The sequence below is a fragment of the Astatotilapia calliptera genome, chromosome 14 (assembly GCF_964374335.1).
Source record: "Astatotilapia calliptera chromosome 14, fAstCal68.1, whole genome shotgun sequence".
Lineage (NCBI taxonomy): Eukaryota > Metazoa > Chordata > Actinopteri > Cichliformes > Cichlidae > Astatotilapia > Astatotilapia calliptera.
In genome coordinates, this window is record NC_137435.1 from 25,539,966 (window position 1) to 25,566,245 (window position 26,280).

At 40.9% G+C, this 26,280-nt stretch overlaps 1 protein-coding gene and 1 long non-coding RNA gene across 2 annotated transcripts; one reads left to right on the top strand and one right to left on the bottom strand.

Moving 5' to 3' along the window:
* Positions 1-10,404: 10,404 nt before the first annotated feature.
* Positions 10,405-13,161, bottom strand: LOC145419941 (uncharacterized). Its single transcript, XR_013901196.1, has 2 exons — positions 13,023-13,161; positions 10,405-11,061 (listed from the first exon to the last, which is right to left on the bottom strand). It is a non-coding gene; the product is annotated as an uncharacterized LOC145419941 (long non-coding RNA).
* Positions 13,108-25,945, top strand: bace2 (beta-secretase 2). Its single transcript, XM_026192640.2, has 9 exons — positions 13,108-13,686; positions 18,037-18,125; positions 18,257-18,473; positions 20,176-20,307; positions 21,429-21,563; positions 21,876-21,977; positions 22,476-22,625; positions 22,724-22,892; positions 24,182-25,945. Exons 1-9 carry the CDS (start codon positions 13,393-13,395, stop codon positions 24,421-24,423), a joined length of 1,530 nt encoding a protein of 509 aa, XP_026048425.2. The 5' UTR covers positions 13,108-13,392; the 3' UTR covers positions 24,424-25,945.
* The last annotated feature ends 335 nt before the right edge of the window (positions 25,946-26,280 follow it).

Consider the following 26,280-nt stretch of genomic DNA (forward strand, 5'->3'; position numbering starts at 1 on the left):
ACAATAGTACATTATGTAGTTGTAAAACTATGACAATATATTAAGTAATCCAAAGTATTCAGAATACGTTAATAACATTGAGTAACTTAACGGAATAGGTTACAAAATACATTTTGGGGCATGTATTCTGTAATCTGTAGTGGAATACATTTTAAAAGTAACCTTCCCAACACTGTAGGTAACAATACGCAGTATGCTTCAGTAGGCAGTGTAATTTCCCCATAATCTACATCCAGTCAAGCTCTTTCTGTGATTAACTGAAACATACTCCAATGGTGTTAAAAATTCTCACATCAAAATATCAACACTGACAGGAAGTGGCATATTCTCCTTTAGCTACGTTTCCTCCATTCAGCACCTTCCACACACATGCAAACACACACACACACAACCCCGGCTGTCCCTCTGGTCAACCCTGTCCCTGGCGTGTGTGCAGACAGGCCGGGTAATCCCTCAGGATGGGGTCTCTTGTTTTGACAACGCCTGTGAAGCCCAGCGTCTCTTACAACAAAACACAGACTGGCCTATCATCAGCAAAATGTCAGCCTTCAGCTCACTCCTTTCGCCACCCAAAGGAGGATCAGGTTGCCTTTACACTATGTGACCCATTAACTCAGAATAGAAACATTCTCAGCACCGGTATAATGATCCCTTTTGTTTGCTAAGACAATGACATTGATAAGAGACAAGCCATGCTCGTGGCTCCTTATACAACTGTGTATAAGGTGACAGAGTGGCCAGAGTAGTTCAAGCTGCTGTATGTTTACAATCTAGTAGTTCCCCTTGGGATGAACACGATACCTGCGGGTCAATCAGCATTAGGACACATGCACACTCTTTAAATTAGGGCAGAACTGCTATAACCTGGGAATGTGCCAGCTGCATGAAAGGCATCAGGGTTTGGAAGTCAACATGTCAAAGGAACTATGAGTTTATATGATACAGAAGCTTTTTAGAACTCGATACTTAAATTACGTAAATCGCACGTAATACATAATTACGTAAATGTATTGTTTTTATGTATTGTTACTGATATATGAACCTATCTCCAAAAGACAATCTTGAAGCATCGCTATGCTATGTTATTATCAGCTGCGTGGTTAGTTTTAAGATGTGTGGGTGAAATTCTAGTATTTTATTTGGGATGTTACTCAGCTCTAATCAGCAGCTATCTGTGTCCGTGTGACGCATCCATACAGTTTATGGATGTAGCTTGCTAACTAAGTAAGCAATTATCACCAGGTGTTCCAGGTGAGCTAGAATGATCCAGAATGGTGTTCTAGCACCTTTCGTTAATGAGAAATGAAATTGTGAAGGCAGATTCATGCATTCTACTGTCAAATGAGTTATTTTTTTTGTGTGCTGAGATACTTGCTCACTATGAAGAAGATAAGTCATTTTATTCGTTCTCATCCGTGCAGTCCATTCATGGTACAGATATAAATAAAGTTGCAGCTGTAGCATTTAGCTAGTGCTGCGGTAGAGGTCAGATAATCAGTCATACTGTTTGCGTATCGGTGAATTTTAAATGCAACTTGCAAATACCTCAACACATATAATATTTCTGGGTGATTTACAGCTTTTTGTATTTTTCCGGAGTGAGGTTAATGCGCAACACTGAGAGATGGAGAACAAAGTACGAAAGGAAAGAAAAGAGAGAAAGGTGAGAGCGTTTGGTGGCATTTGATCATTTTTAACATAGACATAGTTTTTAAAAATGTTGAAAACTGGACATTTAAATTGTATATGTGATGTTGTAATGCATTTTTAAACTTTTTCTTTTTATGAGTTTTGAAATCAGGTAGTGGAGGTATATATATATATATTGTGTGTTTCTGAGTTACATTTTTGCAAAACATCTTGCAAAGAAATGTGAAGAATGCTAATGTTCTTTTATTTAGGAATTGCATGAAAATGCCAGACAGTTTAGTGCGTGCTGTGCTGGATATTTTGCAGTGTTGTGACGAAGTTTGCAGCAGTGCACTGTGTTGTCCTGGTGCTGAGCTGTTGTTGTGTTCAGCGTCATCATTAGATCAAGAGTAGCAGGCACCGTTTTACATTTAAGGTGAGGATACTGATTAGTTTCATTTAATGAATGAATAATACTAGTGTTATAGTATCTCTGGCTGGAAATCAGCCATGTAGCACACTTCAGTTGCTAAATCCAGAAGAGCATCAAAAAAATCTACTGGAGCTGACAAAACAAGTTATTTTCGACAATTTATTTCTAATGAATTCTACACCGCTACAGCAGATCTTAGTGGTCCTTCACATGCTAACCTGAGCATTTTTAACCCCCTATTACTACCAATAACCTATTGCTATACCAATTTATAGCCAAGTATTTAGTTTATGAATTTGATTGACAGATATTTCTTTTTTGGAGGATTAATTTTCTTCTAAAGTAGGACAAGATCTATAAATACCATATGAAACCATGAAACAGGGGATATAGCTAACCTACTACTGTTAATTTACAAAATAATTTTATCAGCACTTTTAAAGCGCAGTCTTTAAACAGATTACTCAAACTGTGGATTGGATTGTATGATTGTATGTATTCACTTGTGAACTCTACATGTGCTTTAAGTGTAGTTTGTTATCTGAGAGCAGAGGCTATCCCTTGGCCCATATTTCCACTCAGCGTCTGCTTGCTCGATGCCTTTGTTCCCTTCCTACTGCAAACTCTCAAAAACCTGACTATTCTTTTATTCGTTTTTCTTAATTGCTAATTCAGATTTAGGCCCTAACTTCAGTCACACACAGCAGATGTTACAGGATTTCAGAGGCAGTAATAATGAGCCAAATTCCCCAAATTATGCGTTTTAACCTAAGTGTGCTGCAACTGACAGCTGAGTGCGCTGCAGCGTATGAAAGCACAGACAAGTCGACAAAACACACGCAAAGTGAGAAAACACCTTTACTAATTTGATAATACACACAGAGCAATTAGGGAAAAAACATGCTTCAATGTGAGAAAACACAATGAAATTCAGACAGACATGTTTCCAGGGGACACTAAAAAGTGACGTACACGCTTGGAAGCGTTTGTTGTTGCTGTGGTGAATAATAAAGTTAATGAAGTCGTCTGTTCAACTGTGCTGTGAGAAAATGAGCTGCTTTTTTTTTTTCAGACCACATTTTTCAGATATCGACTGTTAACCCTGCAAGCGTTTCAGGGTCACGTGCTTAAGACTTCGCTTCGACTCTGCAAAACGGACCACAGCATACACAGCAACCTTTTCCCGTCTCCTCCTCAATTCGTAATACCAACACCCCAGCCTGCTACAGCAACCCCAGACAGTTTTCCATTGGTTAGCCCCAAGACACAGAGGAGCATATCTGTAGCCAACCTTGACGTGCTAAACTAGGACGCTGAAGGGGACAGAAATGGGAGGAGAGAGCAGGAGAGTAAGCGAGGGGAGGGGAGGGGAGAGGAGTGGAAGGGGGAACCTAATGAAAACCTGCTGGAGGAGTGGCAGAAATAAGGAAGTGAGGATGGAGAGCTGAGAGGGTTATGGCAAAGAGGGGGACGGAGAAAGGAGCAGTGGAGAGGGAAGGGAGTGAAGGTGGAGAGTGTGAGTAAAGGGAGGGAGAGAATAGGGTGGATGATTTTTTTTTTTGGTGATTTGTACTCCGGCTGCATATGTGCCTGGTCTCCATCTTCTCCATTCTCTGCTTCAAAACTGGAAAAATCAATACGCCCACAGTCTAGTGTATCCGCACATGAACTGGATCATTAAAAATATATAATCAAACGCCCGCTCGTCATTTTTCATCACCATTACCATCATCACGTATCTGAAGAGCGCACAGATACCAGTATATCACCAACATGGTTGTAACAATTTAATAACCCAATCAATGGCCTTCTAATTATTTCAGTGCCACAGTTAATCGTCCAGTTAAAGCAGTCCTTCAGCCTCGACTCGCGCAGAGAATGGCACACGGAGACAGGCTGCTTGTTAACAAATGCACACAGCAGAACCGAAGCTGGGCTGTTGTAATAAGAATATCTGACTTCTCACATTCACAACTCAATCCAACTCAGGGTCGCAGTGTTGCCTAGTAACGATGGCACACTACTGACCTTATCTACGTGGTCATAAAAATGTATGAAGAAGCCCCCCCCTCACGCCTTCAACCTCCTCCCCGCCAGCCTTCGCTCAGTCCTTCCTACAACCACACAACAACCTCAGAGCTCTTATCTCCCCTCTTTTACGAGTAGCAAGTAGCCAGGGGCCGAGCATCCTCTACACTCCCCCTAACCCTGCCGGGGCAGCTCTGCGGTGGGTATTCTCTGCCCAGGAGCTCCTGTCTCTTTTTATACAGAAAGGGGGGGTGAGGAACATGAAAACACTTGAGCCTTCACAAAAACACAATGCGCTTGTTTCTGTGCACACTACATGCATGCAGAACACAACAGATACAACGCTGGTGGGCGTGAAGTGGGAGGCTGGAAGGATGCAGATTGCATGCTATGAAACTGATAGATAGCTGTAAGAACAGAGGGACACAGTCAAGCGCAAAGGAGACTGAATACCGCACTGCAAGGTGAGTCGGTGCACCAGCCTTCATAATAATATTCTTTCAGAGTGGATTTTCTCTTCAGCCTGCAGTGGGGGGGAAACAAGAGTGTGATATAAGTGTGGAAGAGTGTGAGAAAATGTGTTTAGTGGGAACAGAAATACAGTATCAGCACCACAAATATAGTTTATTGATGAAAGCAATTTGCCAGTGAGAGATGAGATGCATCTGATCTCTATCCGCTCGTGAGCACCGAGAGCCGGGTTCAGCTTTTCTAATTGGGTATCGCCTTGGAGACGCCCATCCTAATTAGGAGACAAACTCCAGGTGTTGCACCTGACATCACCTCTGAAAGTCACAGAGGGAGTGTGACACATACTGTATAAACACACACATCTGCTCCATCTGCTGGCTTTACAATTAACGCAGCCAGGCCGGAATATGTCGAAATTCCCGCAGCAAACTTAAAACGGACAAGGGGAAGGTCTTTTTTATTCGGCTATGGAGGCAGACCATCGAAGTAATTGTTCTTTGTTTTTATTTATTTATTTTTTTCGGGGGGGGCACAAGCAAACCTTTATGCTCATGTCTCACCTGAAAGCGATGGCATCTATGGGCAGATTGGAATGGATGGTTACAGATTTCATGCACTATGATAAAATTCCCTGTTAAATTACAGTGAAGTGCTGGAGCTAGATCTGCTAGCATGAAACTGTATACAATATATAAGCTGTGCAGTATGATACCGTCAGCTGTGCGATTGCCATTTCTTTTTTTAATTTAGTGTTCTTCCTCTAATCTCCATAAACAGTATATGACTGTAAAATATAGTGAAGCATTGAATAACTGCAACATTAAAAACATGGTAACAACCGCTGAGGTTCCCTGTGTGTCCTCGTTCACACTGAATTATTGTATTCCCTTTCTAAATTATGACATAAGGTGAGCAATTCCCATTGTCTTTAACTGCACAGTCATAATCCTGCTTTATACAACATTTTGACAGCCACCCTGAAGATGAACTCTGGGTATGTGGATGGATGTGACTAATCATTTGAGCTCTCATAACTGAAACAACCACCACAACACAATTAACGTTGTAAACATCCACATTCCTGCGAGTGCTGGCAGGCCTCTCATTTCTGATTTGAGCTGAAAAATCTACATAGTTCAGATTGCACACTACCTTTCTTGTTTCTCTGAGGTATCAGTATTTATGGGATTCAGCTGTATTCACCAAGACTGCTCACTACTGCGCAGAATTTCCTGTATTTACAGTGTGTGGTGAATAGAGTGAATGATTATAAGAAGAACCACTTCATTAAAGAGATCCCACTAGAGAGGAGAACCCCAACAGCATCTCAGTAATGAGGATGTCCACAGCCTCCCACTGCAGTCCGGCCCACAACTACAGCAACATCTGCTCTGTGGCACCCAACACATCAGGTGGGATCCGCTCTGTTTGAAAAAACACAGGAGGCATATGTATGCATATGTACGAGTTAGAGTAACTAGGGAGACTGGTGAGGGTATGAGTAGTGCCTTGAGGCGAGGAGCAGAAGGGTGGCAGGGTTTCTGACACGCCGTGGACTGTTTAGACGCAAGCCTCTATGACTCATCTACGTGTCACTAATGCTTTTCCTATGAATGAACAAACAGATACACTGCGGAGAGGCATCGCTATCACCACAGGGGGAAGAGTAAGTGTGAGTAGCCTGTGAGACTAGGATGAGACACCCTTAGTCATACTCCCGCCTGTCTGAGGAGCTAGAGTTGCTGTACAGTTACAAGTAATCGATCTAAAAAAAAATGAAACAGATCAAAACCAGCTGTCTTTTATATGGCTGGAATCATACAGTGTGGTGCCAGTGGATGAGCCGTGATGTATCCATGCACCTGTTGTCTGGCACGTCCCTCTCATCTTATGTAGACTCTCCTCATTTGGGCTCATCTCCTGCAGCAGCAGCTGTGAATATGTGCACCTTGTTAGGCGGTTGACAGTTCTGGCAGAAGGAGAGACGGGGAAGTAGCTTGTTATGAAGAACAGGCTAACTATATGTCAATCTCTGCCGTGCAGAGAAGAAACAAAAACAAAGATGTGCAAAAAAATCCTTTTAATCTCAGCCTAAATTAATTCTTAAAGCAAGCTACGTTGTATTTATTTAAATATTTGAGTCCACTAAACTAAAAGCTAATTGACCCCAGCCATTTTTTTTTGCTAATACACTGCACTGCTGATTAGATACCAAAAAATGAGATTTGTCTGAGAAACATGTGGACAGCCTGATTATGATGATCTGCCCCACTGTGATCCCCATTTACCGCTCATCCAGCTCAATCATATCTGTGCTGTAATTACACTGCATTCAAAATGCTAGCAGATTCAGCAAACCTCTGAGCAGCATTATACACTTACAGTGATTGGGCTGTCTGCAGGCCTGATTATTATAGCCCTGCGTGATGCTTTAAAAAAAATAAAAAGGATGAGAGCTGGGGTCACCGAGAAAGCAGCAGAGCTAATTCGGGGCTTCACAGCACAATATTTATTTCTATGATCAACCTGTTTGATAGACCTGCTTATGCTTTAAAATAATGCACTGCGTCGAATTAGACTGGTAAGAGTAAGAACAAGTGTTCAGATGATATTTTGTGCAGTGTTAATATTTTTACAACATCCTATACTTTCTTACACTGTGGCAGCCGATAGCCAGTAATCTTTGGAAATATTCATTTATTTGATCTTCAAATAGTTTCATTTAAGCTTCTAAACACGTTTTATGCTGCATTGATTTCTTAACAAAAGGAGAACTCACTCATTCACACTCACTTGTGTCAAAATTGCCAAAATCCCAAGTTAATTATTAAATCAAACATGTACAATTTTGAAACCCTGTAAAAACAGAACGCACTTTTTTAATTCCACATGGTTACCATCTACTTACTTTCTTTTTAGATGACTGTGCACTAAATATATTTTCACCTGCTGGTCAGGTAAAATCAGACATTTACATATCTGATGTCAGGCTCGAGGAAAGTTTGACTGCCTGTAAAAAAAAGAAAAGAAAAAAACCCCAGTGAGTTTAAAGCAGATTAATCAATAAGAAAAACATAATTTGCTACAATATAATTTACTTTAGAGAACAAAAATATGAGAATTTAATAAATATATATTAAATTCATCGTGGTAATTAGTTGGCATAATGTTACATTTAGATGTGCATCTGTGCTTAGACGTCGATGTTTGTTGTTGAGGCTGAGGAGGAGGGCTTGCATTTGAGACAATGTGGAGCAGTCTCCTCCTCTCATCAGCTGTAATGATCAGAGCTGTGAGGATTAAGTACCGATGTCCCAGTAAAGGAACTTTGCAATGCCAAATGTAGGACCACTGGCTCCCCTAAGCTGTCTAATTTGCTACAGCTCTCTTAGATTGGATTAAAGGCACAAAAAGGGTGTTGAGCGCCTTGCTGTGGGCAAAGGTGGAACTGCAGGGAGAGGCTTTAGGACCAGATTAGAAACATTGAATTGGATATAAGACGGGCACATTATTAAAAATACACTTTATAAAAGTCATGAATGGGTATTTTGTCGTAATTTACATTCTTTGATGAATCACTTTTGGTCTTTTTTACCAATGAGTCTTTATCTGATGGAACCTGATCTCTACGAAACCGAAGATTAAATAAAAGGAGTCTTTTCCATTAGATCTGTTTGATCTGATCATCATTACAACTCTTTAGCTAAAACTTTTAATTTGTAATTGGTACACTTTTTAACGTGTTTACAAATTTACAAGTATATTGTGGCTTTAAATGACATAAAGCTCCACTTCTCATTAGAAGACTTCATAAACAAAACCAGGTAGAGAGCCCTAAAAAGTTGTTAAACTCTTCAGTCAAAGGATATATAACATACCTCCTGATTTTCTGCATTAAGGGGTTAGTAGGCTACCAGACAAATGATGCATTAAAGCTTCGTCCTGTTTTTAAAACTCTCAGGGTAAGGAAATACCCCAAGGTCCAGGGAAGAAGAAATAGGAATTGTGCTTAAATGGGTCATTCACAAGACCCAGTGCATGACAAGCAGTCCACCGGAAAGATAAATTTTTGTGGTCACAGTAGTTTCCCACATTATTAAGGCTAATATAACTATAGCGATTAACTTCAATGAGGGTGTGAGACAAGCATGGGTGGGGGACAGGGAAAAGAGCCGAACATGTGACACTACTGTGCACTCATGAGGTATTCAGTGTGAGACACTGGTTGTCTGTGTGTGGAAACAGGCAGCATGGAGAAGACCTGTGACAGCGATCTTGCCTTCCTTTCTTACTCTTTCTCCCCATACGCTGTCAGTGCCGAACCGAAGCCGTCTCAGCTGAAACATGCACGTAAAGCTTTCTAACTTGGGGAATGAAGTCATGCAAAGTTGAAATGCATACACAGAGGTTTTGTTCCCTAATACTGTAGTGAACAGTTCACAAGTTGGTGGGTGGATATATATCAAATTATAACTTGTTTGACAAAGACAGTTTCTGCAGTTTTCCCTGTGTACGCCACCATCATGGGTTTTAAACCAATATTAAGTCTTTGCGAGGGCAGACTTTCAGCTTTATTTAAAAGTTGTTTTTTTTTTTCAGCAGTTTTTATACACTTTCCCCCATTGTAATGGGGACAAACACAATTGGACATTTGATCGACGGGCAGTTTCATTGCCAATTGAGGCCTGTTCCCTCGTTATTTCATGACAAATGAAGTAGACATAATGCTCCATGTTCATTCAATTCAGGTGTTCCAATCACTTCCATGGCCACAGGTGTGCAAAATCAAGCACTTAGGCATGCAGACAGCTTCCAGCGCGGTACCGTGATTGGATGCCACCTGTGCATCAAGTCCAGTTGTGAAATTTCCTCAGTACTAAATATTCCACAGTCAACTATTGGTGGTATTTTAACCACTAAAAGCGAAAGTAATAGGCCACATAAAATCAGAGGGTGGGGTCAGCAGATGCTGAGGTGCATAGTACACAGACGTTTCTGCAGAGTCAATCACTACAGACATTTAAACTTGTGTTCTTTAGAATAAATCAAGAACAGTGCATAGAGAGCTTGATGGAATGGATTTTCATGGTCAAGGAGCTGCATTCGAGTCTTACATCATTAAGTCCAATGCAAAGTGTGGAATGCAACAGTGTAGAGCACCCCACCACTGGACTCAGATCAGTAGACACTGGCAATCTGACGGACAAGCATGGGTTTAGCCATTGCCAGGAGAACGGTAGTCATCTAACATGGATGAGAGAGCTTGGTGTGGAAGAGTTTCAAAGCCATTATAGCTGCAAATGGTACGCTGACATTATATTAAATGCTATGGATGAAGAATGGGATGTGACTCAATTTCATATATGTGTGAAGGTAGAAGATGAAACACTTTTGTAATATAGTGCATCTGAACATGATTCAAGTGTTGGATTTGTGTTTCATAGCTTTTAATTGTAATTTAAAATATGGGAAGCCATCATTAGCCTGCAAAAAAACAAACAAACCCTAAAACCTAAGAGAGATAGGAAGAACTTCAGGATTGGCCAAATCAACAGTAAGGTTCATCTTAAAAAGAACGAATGCATTGAGTAGCTCAGCAACACTACAAGGCCTGAAAGACCACAGAAGAAAAATAAAGTGAATGATAGGATTATTTCAATGCTTAAGAAAACATCTAACCAATAGGACTTGAAGAGGCAGGCGTCTCAACCAACCAAGAGATGCCCTCATGAACGTAAATACAGAGAGTTTGCATGGTGCAAACCACTGGTTACACTCAGAACAAGATTATACACATAGCATACTTGGAGTGTGGTGTGCTAATAAAAGATACTGGACATGGGTTTTCCAATGCACAAGGCTGAGTACTTACAGGTATTTTTATTGTAGACTTTCAGATATACACATAAGTTGAACAATGGAATTAAGACTTCTAGTGAAAGCCTAGTTTCAGCGTCCTCAATACTGGTATAACTTGAACCGAGTCATCTTTGTAGAATATCTTCACAAATAGCAAGCAATAAACGAAGATATAAAAATGATGCTGTAAATTCAGACATTACCGACAAGACATTTTATAATAAACCTTTCCATAACTAGGCAGAGGCTCAAGCTGCTGGGAGGAAACAAGAATAGTGTCTTACACAATTAATTTGAACACATAAGACCTTAAAACTCGCAATGACCAACATATCAAAAACTCAATCCATATTCAAAAACAAGGCTTCAGTCTTTGGCCTAAATGCGCCTATTGCTCCCCGAGCAGGCAGTGAGCCACAGTTGTGTCTAATGGGTGAAGGTCCGACCACCAGGAACTCACCGACATCACCTCCACTAGGCCTGGCTCCAGGGTGGTGCTCCAGTATCCCATCCCTGGTAAGGTAACTGGGTCTCTGTTGCTCCCTACCTATAACCCATTTACCTTGGGAGACCCTACCAAGGGGAAGTTACCTTTGTAACTCCATGGGTTACTCAGGCACCAACTCATAACATAGCAGTATCTGCATGGGGGGAGAGAGACGAGAGTTTGTTTTGAAATCCAGGAAAGCAGTGGAGTCTAATACAAACGTGCATTAGGATTCACCACAAAGATTACTGAAAATTGTAAGCATCTTGTGACCCTTCACACCTTCTCAGAGGTCTGTAACACAAAGGATTTATTTTAGCCCTGATTCCCAGTGTTATGAGGGTTACACTTTATTGTTTCATTACCATAATGACTTATTCTGCAGATCCAGCTGCTTCATGTAGGTCATGTTTGAGTCACGAGAAACATGCATGAAACCACCTACAGGCCAGTTTTTCAGAAAACCGTATTATACCTCCTGGGAGATCCCTCAGATATCAGTGTGTAGACACCATAAGGGTCCAGTTGTTAGAATCTAAAGTTAGTGTGTCCCTGATGGAGCGCGGTGAGGAAAGGAGATTTTTATTTCTTGCATTTTTCTCCTCCTTTGAAAGCAATATCCTTATAAGCCACCTCCTTACTCACCACTAAACAGTTTAACACAGCTGATGTTGCAGCTGAAACTATGTAGCTTGTATGCCATGAGAAAAAAAACACAATTTAAAAGAACATAAACCTGTAATTCTTCTTAGGCCTTAGTCTTACTCACCAGACTAAGGCGAGTACTATGCTTTAGCAAATAGTTGGGTTTAAATGGACTAATACTTAGAGCACTGTTCCAGTTAAACACATTCATATAATGTTGATTACCAAAGGAAAGCTTAAATACTGTATTACACTGCTGTATTACACGGCTGAATGGCTCGTATTCATGCTTGGGAAAGCTTACAGTTTCTCATCCAGGTGATAACCACAATGGTGTAACATTAGGGTAAGTGAACCAGGTTGTAGTACAGGCCCCAGGTGACAGGGACAAACACATAACAAGAAGCTAACCCACATACACTACGTTGAACTAATATGTAAAGTTAACCTTTGTTAAGACACATTTAATTACATAACTGGACACCAGGAGCCAAGATACAGGGCACAGGTGTTTTATACTCTGGCCATGATGAGGAAGTTGGTTAGGGGAGGAATCAGAACTGAGGCTGTGTTAACTAATACTAGTCACTACATAAATGTGGAGCTGCACAGCAATCCCAATAACAGGATTTAAAGGGTGTTTAAAATGGGAAAAAAGACACCTGTTAAATTATAATATTATTTTATGCCATGTTATACCCCTAGTTAAAGATTGTGAATTATTATGTAGTTTTAGTTTGCATTATTCTCCTGAATTAGAAGAAGCGGATAACTATTGCATTAGTTAAACTGATTTGCACAATAACATTTTAAAAGTAGATAGATAGATAGATAGATAGATAGATAGATAGATAGATAGATAGATAGATAGATAGATAGATAGATAGATAGATAGATAGATAGATAGATAGATAGATAGATAGATAGATAGATAGATAGATAGATAGATAGATAGATTACCACAAAAAGACAACAAAAGGTTTCGGGTAGATGACAGAAAAAACAATTTGTTCTGATCACATAAGTGAAGCAAAATCTGTGGAGCAGTGTGGGGAAATCTAATTACAGTCTTTTAAAAATGGGCACATGCCCCCCAGTGCTATCAGTCCGGTTTACAGCAGTCCAAGTTGTGGAAGGAAGTCATGCATCGTGGAATCACATCACTCAGCCTGATACCAGGAGTAAAGGATGTGGTAAAAACCTACAGCTCGGCAACTGCGCCTTCAAAATAAACCACTATTCGACTGGCTTTGAATTAGATGAGACACAAATGTCTTTACATCTGTCTAATAATAAACCCCTATTAGAATCGCTATGAATTAAGAGAGACAGAAAACCTTTTGGAGTTGTCTTATCTGGTGTAAAATACAAATCTGGCAAATCAAACACTGCGAATAAGGGAGCGACTGAAAGTAGCTTTTAGAAATGCAAAAATTGCATAAATCCCATTCATAATTTATCTAACTTTACCTAGCGTGTTAAACGCCTGTTTTGTGTGGCCGTTACAACAGTTACGTGTGCTTTAACTTGAAAGCAACTGCCGGAAGTTCAGTCTTCTGTTTGGGCTCGCTTGGCGCCGTCGTAAGAGTAGATGGAGGTGAAATTCCTCGCTGGAAATCGATCGACAGCGGACAGTTCAGTGTCACTCACACCGCGGAAGCATGTCACCATGTACGGTGTCTTTTTGACGGTGAAGCGGGATCGTTTCCATGATGGCGACCGCAGTACGGGCCAGTGTGAAAACTTGAGGAGAAAAGTTTGAGCACGGAACAGGAGTCTTTTTCTGAGACTTTCTCTGTTGTTACTGGCGTGATAAAAAACAAAACAACAAAAAACTAACATGGCATACTCAACTTTCGTTTCGTTTGGGGCATTTGCTTTGAGTTTGTACTTCGGCGTGTCCTATTGTTACTTTTCCATACCGCTGAAAATATACCCAGGGAAGTACAACGTCTCATCGGATGTGAATTTGACGTCTCTTCGGAGAGTAGCGTTAAAGTCTGATGGAAGCGGTCTCTCTCTGGCCTCTGATCCCACCGGTACCGTGAACTTTCTGGACATGGTGAATAATTTGCAAGGAGACTCTGGGAGAGGCTACTACATAGAAATGTCAATCGGTACTCCTGGTCAAAAGGTAATGTAGCTCCTGAGCTGCTGTCTGTTTTAACTCTTTTTTACGTTTCTCATTTAGACTTAAACGCACCACTTTAATCACTGTATTTGCGCTGTGTTGTGTGTGTTTTGTGTTTTTGTGTTTATTTGTTTTTTCCTGGATGCATTTGTAGTGTGTTTACTGTGTATGTGTGAATAGGGGCTGGTCCATCCACCATGTGATCCAGTGGTCAGAAGGTGGGCTGGGTGTGTTTGTTTTGACTCAGGGCCATGGATACCCATCTATACAGCACTGTGTATTTAAATATGCTTTTAAATGTCTGTGTAGGTCATCTTGAACGTTTGAAAAAATAAGGCAACAGACTAGATCTCTATTACCCAAGAGGCTCCTTCATTTCTTAAAAAAAAAGAAAAGAAAGAAAGAAGTCAGGTATCTAATCCCCAGTGGAAGTGGTCCTCAGGGTCCCTGATCCACTTGGTCATGTGAGTCGTCACATGAGTCAAGGTGGGAAGGGTGAAACTACTGTGAGACTTCACCCCACCACATCTTGTGACCTGTTGAGGTCACCTGATGCAAGGTGTGAGTGGAGATGAAGCCTTCATCGTAGGTGGATGATAGCTGGTGTCGTAAGCCACCACCAATGTTCAATCACTGACTCCTTTAACAGCCATATTTTTTTTTCAAGCTATTAAGTCTATACTTCAAAATATGAGGTTTAAATTTACCCCTGCAGCAGAGGGTCATGGGAAGATAAGTATGTCTAGTACATTCTTACTTTTAGGCTCGCCTGGGACCACGGAGGAAGGATAATATAGCTGTGAGGGTGCTTCAGCCTCATTATAGCCTAGGGGTCTGTAGACTAAACCCCCACCACCAACACCAACACTCTTTCTCTGGCTCACATGCACTCACATGATGCTGCCTGCGAGGACCAGTGTTTCTTAGCAGGCAGCTGACAGGGATTACCAGGATCCCAGGCAGCAGAGAGCACCCCGAGAGTTGTACAAAATAGCACTTGCTCTACAGCAGGGATATTCGTTGGCTGCTATTCCCATACGGAAAAGAAATAGTAAAAACTTATATGTGATTACTCATGAAAGTGGCCACTTTCATGAGTAAATCATATAAGGCTTACATGATTTACTCATGAAAGTGGCCACTTTCGCATTACTTTCATACATTGTTTTAGTAAGTATCCAAAACATACAAGTTTCATTATATAATTTTTCAAGGGATCTTATATCTGTTTTCACACTTATATGCTTTTCATACAAGTTTCACACAAGACAGATACAAACTTTATAATATTTATATATATCTTTTCCATATGGGTTCTTTTGGTTGCAGAACTTGGAAATGCGTACGTGTAATTTATTAGAACGTCATTTTTATACTGCTTGTTATGTAAAGCGCCTAACAAGATCATATTAATAATTGAGGAGGACTAAATCTGGGTGAGCTGGAGCTCCCGTCACTATTAAAAATACATGAGGCTTTAAGGGTGGCAGCGATTTGCCTTTGTGTTGTAAAGTAGTTGTCTTTGAATTGGAGCTTAAAGCAAAGGTGAATTATCTCATTAGTAAGTTGACCTGTTGCCCCGGGGCATCTCGAGTTAAACAGATCAGAGCTTTTAAGACTCTTGGGCAGCACATCTCAGTTTCTCAGGCTCACAGAGGCTTATCTGCGCTACCTGCCATGTCGCTGAGGATAACATTGCAGCACTTGCCAGAGTACACTTCCCACACTTCCTTATTATCAAGTCACAGTGCTTAATGACTTTTGTCCTAATAGAAAAGAACACTTTATAGTGTTCCCCAAAGAAGAAAATTCCCCTTTACCCTTATTACTTATCATTATTCAACAGGTAAATGTATAACAATAGATTATCAATCATAAAAGTCAGTCAGTTAAGCAAATGTCATCAATGCATTAGCACTGGAACTAAGATTACTATTCAGTTATATTCAGCATATTGGTATTTTAAATATGTTTCTCTATTGGGAGGAGTATGTATGTGTCAGTGGTGGCTCACCTTTAGAAAACATTAAATCAGAAAGGGCGCAGTCTTTATGGTGTTTTTTTATTACAGCTGTGTGTTTCCTACTTTGTCAGAAAACTTTCTGTGCAGAGAACATTCACAGAAAGTTAATGACATGTTTAGGGGTTTGGCTATTGCCATTTAGTTTTTTGTTTCTTTGTTTTTTGTTGAATTGTTCACATTTGGGTGAGATTATGGAGATTATGGAGTGTTTTTTTTAAGGCTAGCTCGCTTAATCGCAGAATGGATCCATATTGCTGCATCAAGCATTAAAACCACCTGAAAGCTGAACTTGATACAGATACCTGCTAAACAGCCATTTTTATTATTTGTTCGCGTTTAAAGTCGTTCTTGCACAATTTCCAGGATGTTAATATTACGAATGTGTGAACATAATTGTAGGCTCAGACTTCTTTAATTGGTTTATGATGCACAGTAAAGATAGAGGAAGCTTCACCTCTTGATCTTCTAGTCTTTTAGTGAAACCTTGCCAGCAGAGAGCCATCTGCTTTGGTTCAGATTGTTTATGCGGTGGCAAAATGTCGTGTAACTCGATACTATTGAGTTATACTCTCAATATTATTCTAACTAGATGATGATGTGATTACAGGGCCGCGGTGTTCAATGAGGCACTATTCAAATCAGCCACTAATTGCGGCGTCTGTTAGCATGTGGCACACACAGGCTGAGTGTTGGCTGGAGAGCCTCACATCTGCTAATTGGTACAAACAGGTAGCAGATGCACGCTGCCTCCATGGAGCTACCGCCAATTAGACAGCGAACGCTCAACTGCAGACTGCCTCAGCAGGGGAAGAGACTTGCCTGAAGCTCTGAAGCTTGACAAAGGGAGGATAGTGTGACTAGTAAAAAGATAAGTGGTGTGGGGATAAGGAGCTGCCCTTGCTTTCCCTTCTCGCTATTCTCCTTCACCACAGGATATCAGAATTTTCCAGTCAGGCCTGTTTGACTGGTTCAGGCCTTGTGTGAGTGGCCTGCTGCCATCTGCTAAGGTGGCAGAGGAGTTTTGGATGGCACAGTGACAGTGGTGGGACAGGAGCCAGCGCAATGAGGAGGAACTGATAAGCCCGGCTCAACAGGGGTTTCCCATGGCTGAGTGAACCAGTCGATAACATGTGGTTGATAATTACAGACCTGCTTTCATAAAGGCCAAATGAACCTGAGCATGCCGGTGGGATGTCGGCTACAAGGAAATGAGTAAGAAAGTTTGCGCTCATAAGCAAACAGTGTAGCGTAATGGTCAACAAGCGTTTATCTGAAATGTAATTTAAGTAAACTATTGCCCGCTGTTGTGGTGCGCCTTAATGTAAAGGCAAACGCAACGAGGCGACAGTCGATCAGTTGTTGAAACCGCTGTTTACATTTGAACATGTCTAATGAGCTGCTCAGTTTTCATAGATTGCCACGAGTCTTTGTTGCTGATTCATCAGGTGGCGTCGGGGCATTAGGTTTATGACCCCCGCCTCGGTGGCGAATGCTTGCCAGCGAGTGTTAACATGGCCACAGCTGAAACATGAAGGTGACAGAAGTCTGCTGTTTATTTGTTCCTGTTCATTGACTCGATGCCTGGAAGACAACTTGATCTCAAGTGCTGTTAACTCGTCCCCACTGTTCACATGACACATACCAAACAACTGGTTAGGTCATACAGTCATGAAAGCAGCTTGAGGCTGTCGTGTTTGACTCTCAGATCACACATTCAGTGAACACTTACGTCCGAGGTGCATTGTTAATGACGAAGACCTTTCACACCAGTTTGTCCAACACTAGAACTGAACCAAAAGTAGTGCCGTTGCAACTTCATGTGTATCATTTCCTCTCGTGTGTGCTGCTAAAATAATGTTTACAGACGTTATTAAAAATGTGTAATTAATTTTAGCTGCAACCAAGCTGCGTTTTCTTCCTCCAGAGAAAATGTCCATTTACGGTTCTATATGAATCTTTCAGATGGGCACGAAACGCCCCTAAAAGAGATATAACCTTCTTTATGTTCGGCTATTTTTATGGCCCATTTCCCTTTCATTGTTTCCTTGAGAACTGTCGTGTAATTTACCTTTTGTGTTTTCATGCTGTGGGGAAATTTCTCACATCTATCTTTCTCCCTTCTCCTCTAATCATATCTGCAAACAAACTTTAATGTCTTTTTAAAGCTTAAAGGCTTGTGAATGCATCCCACTGTGCTTAGCTGTCATTCTTTTCTTTTTTTTCTTTTTTTCTTTTTTACCATGTGATTCTGGGGCCATGTAAGTGGGGGGAGGGGGGGTAACAGATAGCTGGAGTGATTGTTAAAACAAACTGTGCCTTCTGTTTTCCAGCTGAACATCCTGGTGGATACGGGTAGCAGTAACTTTGCCGTGGCTGCAGCTCCACACCAATTTATTACTCATTACTTCAACACTGCACTGTGAGTGGCTGGAATACTGCCTGCTTGCATTTTGTAATAACTGTAGTATAACATAGTAAATACATTCAGTTTTTGTTATATATAGCTTTGTAACTGTTTACATATTCTGTTTTCCTTTCTCCTGCTTTTAGTTCCAGTACCTACCGTTCAACCGGTCGCACTGTAGCTGTAAGGTACACCCAAGGCAACTGGGAAGGTGAGCTGGGAATAGACAGCGTCTCTATTCCCAGAGGCCCAAACGGGACCATCAACATCAACATCGCCGCCATCCTGTCTTCTGATGGCTTCTTCCTCCCTGGGATCAACTGGCAAGGCATCCTGGGATTGGCCTATCCTGTGCTGGCACGGGTACGGGAGATACTCATTTACAAGTTTGCGTAAAGTTATTAAGCAAAGTCATTGATTTCTGCCCAGTGTGACATTAACTAGTAAGAAGCTGTTTTACACTCTAATGAAAACAAAGACGACACAGACGTTTTGGCGCACTCATATGTGAATTGTGAAAAAAATGGGGATTTGATTTATTTCATTTGTGTTCTGTTCAACCGTTTTCTTACACTTGTCCAATTCAGGGTTGTGGGGGCCTGGAGCCACTGTCATAGGGTGAAAGGCGTGGTATACTAGACAGATTGCCAGTCTATCACAGGATTAACAGAGAGACACATTCAGGTCTACAGCCATATAAAAATCGCCAGCTAACCTAACATGTATATCTTTGGACAGTGGGGAAAACAAAACAAAGTACCAGCTGGTGGATTTGAACCCAGGACCTTCTTGCTGTGAGGCAACAGTGCTACCAAAAGCACCACCGAAGTGACTATAAAAGCATTGATTACTAAAATAACATAAACTAATTATATTGAGTGAATCCTCAGAGCTTGTCCGGACAAGCAACGTCATTCTCACTTACATGCCTCCCACTCCTCACATCACATATCAAACACCCTTCCAATTTAGCAGTCTACTTAAGCTGCAAATCCTCTGACTGCTGCCCTGAGTCACTGCTGTTTTAACCCCTGGAACAGCCCCAGCATCCACCTGTGTTCTCCGTGGGATATTTGCTCCTTACTCGTCAATTTCTTGGTGTGTCATATTTGCAGAATGTCATTTTTGGAGCACAAACACCATACTCTGGTTGAATTCTGTTTCTGTATGAATCGTTGCAAAATGATTTGGCTAATTAAAGTGCTGTTTTCCATGTATGTGGAATTAAACACAAACCTAAGGATGAGAGCAGAAGGAGGAAGCAAAACCTGAGAAAATGTGAACATGCAGGTTTCACAAAGGGAATGTGACAGCATTGCATGGCTTCCTGCTCGCCTCCATTTCTGTTAAACCACTGAATAACTTTGCGGTCTAATCTTATCTGAATGTCATCATCCACTTTTCACATGAAAGAAGAAAACTTGTTTGTGATATAATTACAGGAGTGTGTGTTTTTCTTATAAAATGATGGGGTGAGGTTATGTTGTTGCTGTATTTTGTCATCTCTTACTTCCATCTCCCCTTATACCATAGATGTGAATTAATCAGTTTTCTTTTTTCAAAAGAAGAGCTAAATCAAGGTGCTTTACCCAGTGTCAGCTTTTTTTAACAGATTAATCTCGTCTTAATGGAGCGTTAAAGACGTCAGCGCAAACTGCACAATACGTACCTTCATTCTGCGCTGACTGCAACAACCTTTGGGATCAAATGTCAGTGATTGTGGAGCCGATACGCTTACACTGACCACTTTGTGCTATTGGCGACTCCTGAGTGCTGAGGTTGAACTTTCTTCCAGGCTGTTTGTCATGCATGACATGGTGACACTGTGGAGGAAAACAGGAGTGAACATATCACAGTCCAAACTGATGATACACCGCTGTCACATAAAAACACATTTCAGCATTTCCATTCAATAGAGCTGATGTTTGAGGTGATTGATTTTCTACGATGTTGTGTGTGAAGCTTTTACAATCTGTGTAGTTACACAAGCTAAAGGTATGAAACGCAAGTGTAAAGGTTTCACTCGATCAACATTATTTAACACCGTCTCGTGTGTCTCCACCAGCCTGACTCGTCCGTGGAGCCCTTCTTCAACTCCGTGGTGAGACAGCTGGGAATTCCTGACGTCTTTTCCCTCCAGATGTGTGGTGCTGGACTGTCAGCCGGCAGCGAAACAGACACTACGGGCGGCAGTCTTGTGAGTAGTCAGAAGTAACACCCCAAGGAGGAGTTTGATTAGATAAAAACATTGGTTTTAAACAGTCTTTATATTTTGGATCTCTGTCTGAGATTTTGATAGCTTGTGTGTGTGACCAGCACCTTTTTATAAACGTCATAGCTGATGTCCTTCATGTCACTGTGTTTCCACATTGGAAGGCCTTTCTACTTTGACTGGAGCTAATTAAGCTAAGATAGCATCCTGCTGAGAGCAAGTCTGTCGCCGTAATACTTTCGACCTTGGTGCCTCGCTCACCGCATCTCCATCATGTGACCCGCTGGTGCAGACAGATGGATAAGATGGCAGGGTGCTTGTGCGTGTATGTGTGTTTATTGACTGTGGTCTGTCAGAGTGTGGGCACGGGGATAAACATTTGCTAGAGTGTATTCTTGTTGGATATTTAATGTGGCACACTTGACCTGGTGATGATTGTGTGGTTTTATTCCTTCACAGTGGTGAAAGTTTCTGCCCGAACATCCACTAAGAATGTTTTAGGCCACAAGTCATATGCTAAAAATGAGAGATTCTCACACAAGTCAGATACAACGATGAAGCAACAACATTATATATCAAAGAGGTCAAAGGTCACAGGGATATCACAACGTTCTGTGAAGCACTTCTGACTAATATTGATTAGGATATTAAGTAGATCTAACTGTATCGATATTTGTAACAGCTGATTTAAAAAAGGTAAAAAGGGAGACGGTGGAAACACCATAGTTTTTCCACCACATGGCTCTCTGCCACTCCCTCTGTTAGCAACATGTTTGGAATGCCACAAACAAAAGCCGAGCAGAGCGTGAATGAGTACATAATAACTATCATAATGCACAAATAAGTACACATAACAAATGTTATGGAAATCTGTTGTTTGTGTTTTGAGTGTTTGGAAAAAGAAACAATTGGCCGATATGTCAGAATTAGATCACTAAGTATCGATATTTATCTGTCTTAAGAATCCTATTCCTATCAGGCTCTAATTTTAAGTTTAGTTAGATACTGAAGTGGTGAAGCTAAACAGATGTGTAAACTGCAACTTAGCTGATTTACTGAGGCAAAAAAAATAAAAGGCAGTAATTCTGGTTATCTTCTTCTCTTAGATAATGGGTGGGGCTGAACCAAGTCTGTATCGAGGCTCAGTGTGGTACACCCCTATAATAGAAGAGTGGTACTACCAGGTGGAGGTGTTGAAGCTGGAGGTGGGAGACCAGAATCTGAATCTGGACTGCAGAGAGGTAAAACTTCACGGTCTGAATCGCTTCTCTCACTGTCTGATCCTAACTCCACACTGCACTATTTCAAAGTGAACTGTAACTTTGACTTGGAAGTTGACTCACAGCACTTGATTAACTTGCTGTGTCAAGGTTAAAACACTGAAATGTAAGAGAAGCTGAGTAGGAGTGCTGCAGAGCAGTGTAATCCAGTTTGTCTGCTTGTGAAAGAACTTCCTCATTTTATATTCTTTTGTTTGCTCAAGGTCTTCCATAGGAGTCCGTTGCAGCGAGAACAAACCCTACCGCACGTCACTCTTTCTCTCTTTCTTTCAGTATAACATGGATAAAGCTATAGTCGACAGTGGGACGACTCTGCTGCGACTTCCTGTCAACGTCTTCAATGCATTGGTAGAAGCCATCATACGCAGCTCTCTGGTATGCTGCCTCCGCTCCACAGACAATGATGAAACATGTTGTCAGAGCAAAGATATGCAGGGGAGAATAGCACACACTCACTGTTCAAGGACGTAGTAGCTTTAAGTGGAGGGATCGAGGGGTTTTTTTTCCTGTTATAAAAATATATATGTGTGTGTGTGTGCGCGCGCTCCATGCCTTTGTTTATTTACCATTAGGCTTTGCACATTTCTCACCTTTTTGGAACTGCACACAAACAGTTCCCAAGGTTAATTTGAACTTGGAGGCAACATTTTCAATTAAAGCAGCCACATCCTTGCAGATGAATACAAAGTAGGAAAATGAAAGCAGAACATCAAAACTTGTTTTGGTGCTATGTTGACCTTCTTTTTCTGTCTTTATCCTTTTTATCCTTCGCACTGTCTCTTTTCTGTCTCTGTCAATTTCTTACTGTGACTGTCTTATTTTCTTTTTCTCTTTCCTCCTGTGTTTTTTTTTTTGTTTTTGTTTTTAATTCAGATCGAGGAGTTTTCTTCAGGGTTCTGGGAAGGCACCAAGTTAGCATGTTGGATGAAGGGAGAGAACCCCTGGAGGTTTTTCCCTAAGCTGTCCATCTACCTGAGGGCCACGAACACCAGCGAGTCGTTCCGCGTCACCATTCTGCCTCAGGTGCCAGGCACATATATAATCATATAATCATTCCTTCTCTAGAGCTTCCATCAAACAAAGACAAACTCATCTCATCCTCATTTCTTGTCATCTCACAGCTTTACATCCAGCCAATCACGGACGTTGACGGCACGCTGGACTGCTTCCGTTTCGGGGTGTCGTCGTCAACAAATGGCATGGTGATCGGCGCCACTGTTATGGAAGGCTTCTACGTAGTGTTTGACCGCACTCAGCGGAGACTGGGCTTCGCACTCAGCAGCTGTGCAGGTCAGGGTTCATACTGGTGCCACTTACTGCAGTTACATGTCTGTAAATATTTCGCTTTTTATGAGAAACTACAGCAGAAATCCTAAAGTACAGAGTAAACCAGACATCAGCTAATGATAACTTACTGACAGGCAAAGTCCTAAAGTCAGCCACTTTCAGGCTCCCTGACCAAGAGCTCAACACAGTGTCCTGTTCACTGAGATCTAAACGTCAAAGGTTAAGCCTTCAGTGGCACTTCCTCATAGTTCTGTGGAAAAATGAACTTTGGCCAAGCCTCCCTCCCTAATACTAAAGTACAAAGTTCATTTTTGTTGTGTACTGAGCAAACACTTTTGTAGGCTTAAGGTTGGAGGCTTGTGACAGCATTTAATGTCTAAGCAGGGCAGGTAAAATAAATAAGAAAGTTAAATGCCATTGTTTAAAAAAAATTGATGCCTGAGCCCGTCATCGAAGACTACGAGCAGCAGTGTGCTTGATTAAAAAGCTGGGATAAAGTCTGGAGCCTGGCTGTTTAATGCTCTGTATGTGAGAACAAGAATTTCAAGACATCCTGAAGCCAATGTAAAGATTATAAAATAGGAGTGACGTGAGCTCGCTTGCTGCAATGTGTTAATGGTCTGTGTCATTTGGAGGCATGAAAGAGATCATTTATCTAAGCAGGTAAACAAGGCAATAATTGTGCATGAATAATTTCTTCCAGTTCCACCAAATTCAATTTAATTTTATTTTTATGGGCTAAATCACAACAACAGGAACCCTCAAAACGTTTTATATTGTAAGGTAAAGACTACAATAATACACCGAAAATCTCAGCAATCAGATGACCCCATTTGAGCAAGCTCTTGGTGACAGTGGCAAGGAAAAACTCCCCTTTAACAGGAAGTAAACGTCAAGCAGAACCAGGAGGGCAGCCATCGGCCATGACCAGTCGGCCAAAGAGACCATATTTAGCAATTTCTAAATGTTCCTTAAACGAGGAAAAACAGGAATGAAAAATAGATTTTGCACACTTTTAAAAGCAACAGTTGTTCAGTTAAATGTTTAAATGTTTAAAACGTTCATTTGCTCATTGTCAAGATAGCCTCAGCTAGCTCTCAGTCCAGCAAAAGTTCTCTTTACCTGTCTTTCCAGCTTTTCTCAAACATTAGCTCACAGTCACAGGTTAACTCTTTTTATTTGGCACTTGTTAAATTTGTATTGAATGAGGGCGTATGAGTGATGCTAACTTAATGCTGCTTTTTTGGTTTTATGAGATCATGTTATAAGACCTCTCTCATACGTCACTGCAGTGAGCGATGGGGTGGCTCTGTCAGAGATCGAGGGACCCTTCTCTGCAGCGGACGTGGCGGCCGACTGCTCTGGCGGCCCACTGAAGGAGCCTCTTGTGTGGATGATATCTTACGCCCTGATGGCAGTCTGCGCGTTGGCCCTCCTCATCCTGCTGCTCATGCTCATCCTGCCCTGCAGATGCGGAAACCGGAACGGTGAGATCACGGACGAGTCCTCGCTGGTACGACACCGCATCAAATGACTGAGAGGGCAAAGTAGAGCGAACCCGGGGAAGGGACAGTCGGACAGTGAGCAGAGCGCCTCCACGAGAGGCTGCACCGACCAATGACACTCGACTTAGGATTTTTAGACTGGACTCATCAGCTTGGCCCACAGAGGCAGTCGCACAGACAGATCAACTGCCTCTGAAGGGGAAAAATCCCCAGAACAATTCTTTAAAAAAACAGCTGTTGGTGGTGAATTTGTATTTTCTTGTTGGTTTTTTTGTGGTCATGGCCTCTCTTTGACGATGATAGTTTGCTAATGTTATGCTTATGTTGCCTTAATCCACCTACACAGGCTGGTGGAGGCACTCAAATCATAACTGGGCTTGTTCTAATTAAAACTGCTAAAGGTATTCTGAGAAATCTAGAACTTCAATAACACTAGAAGATTAAAATTAAAATTTTTAAAGCAGTTAATAAGTATACACACACTAACCATCACAGCAGAAATCAAAGAACAGCTCAGCAGTGCAGACAATCACAGCACATCCAGAAGGAAGGATAATAACACTGATATCATCTCCATGCAAAAGGTGTTTTCTAGGTTTCTAAGCCTTATAAACCAAAAGTGCCTTTGTTTTTGGTTTTTTGGGGGGGTTCAATCTAATGCCAACAACGGGATCTATTTCTTGGATCTATTTTGAAGTTTTCCACTCGTCTGTGGAGTCAAATGATTACCAAGAGATATTACATAAAAAATAAACTAATTAAAGTAAAGCTGCTCACTGGTAATAGGAAGAATATGAAAAGTTAGACTTGTGTTTACAGCGCCTGTAGTGCCTTTGTGGTCTCGGCTCTCTGCTAGAACAGTATCAGCAGTTTGGGACTTTCTCTGCTGAATTGCACTTCCAAAGTCGATCAAAGTGTTATATAAAACGAAAGATCAATATTTCTCCTTCTGTAATGTAGTTTATTATTTTAATGTAGCTATACCCATTCTGTATACCCTCAGCTTTATATTTAAGTCTCTTTGAATGTGATTGTATCATCATCATCATCATTATTATTATTATTATTATTATTATTATTATTATTATTATTATTATTATAATTATTCCAGATCTTTGCTTTCTGAGACTAGAATTCAAAGGGTGTTTATACTGCACATTTTATACAAATCATATACAGAAACACTTCAGCATTGATTTCCTTTGTTACTTGTGAGCTTCAGTTAACGTTCTAGCAAAGCAGACATTCCTGTTAGCAGTAAAAAAGAGATAAAGAATCAACTTATTGAATGTCATTTTGCAGTCTGTTCGCACCAGTGAAATAAGGTCCAAACACAGTCCACAGAAGATGCTGCGCCACAGTTCAGCCTCATTCAGCTTCCTGTAATCTGACCCAAGCTGCACTAACATGTCGGAAAAAATGTCAATTTGTGAGACTGTTTCACTGAAAGCACACTTGAATCTAAAACTGCTCGCTTATTTATGAGTGTATTTTTTCTGTGCCAAAAATTGTAAACTGTGTTGTAAATAAAACAACTTGTGACAAATCAAAGACATAATCGTTTTTAAATCATTTTTATTTCTTTTTGGATGAGAAATACAACAAAATAAAACGTACTTAAATGTAGCTTATAATAGATAAAGTAATTTCAAAAAGTAACAAATTATGAAAAAGGAAATGGCAATAATTCAATGTAAGTTTTTCTCTGTATACGTGTCGGGTTGATACCTCTGTAAACAGAAGTACAATTCATCTGGTTGTGTTTGAACATTATCTGCATGTAAGTTGCTAATAGCAAATATTTTTATGCTAACACAAAAGGTCAAGATGAATATAATTACTTCATAATCATCACAATATTAGAGCTGTAACAGTTATTATCTTGA

Coding starts and splice junctions, on each gene's coding strand:
- bace2 (XM_026192640.2), top strand. CDS start 13,393: ATGGCATACTCAACTTTCGTTTCGTTTGGGGCATTTGCTTTGAGTTTG. Junction 18,126..18,256: donor CATTACTTCAACACTGCACT/GTGAGTGGCTGG, acceptor TCCTGCTTTTAG/TTCCAGTACCTACCGTTCAA. Junction 18,474..20,175: donor CCTATCCTGTGCTGGCACGG/GTACGGGAGATA, acceptor TGTCTCCACCAG/CCTGACTCGTCCGTGGAGCC.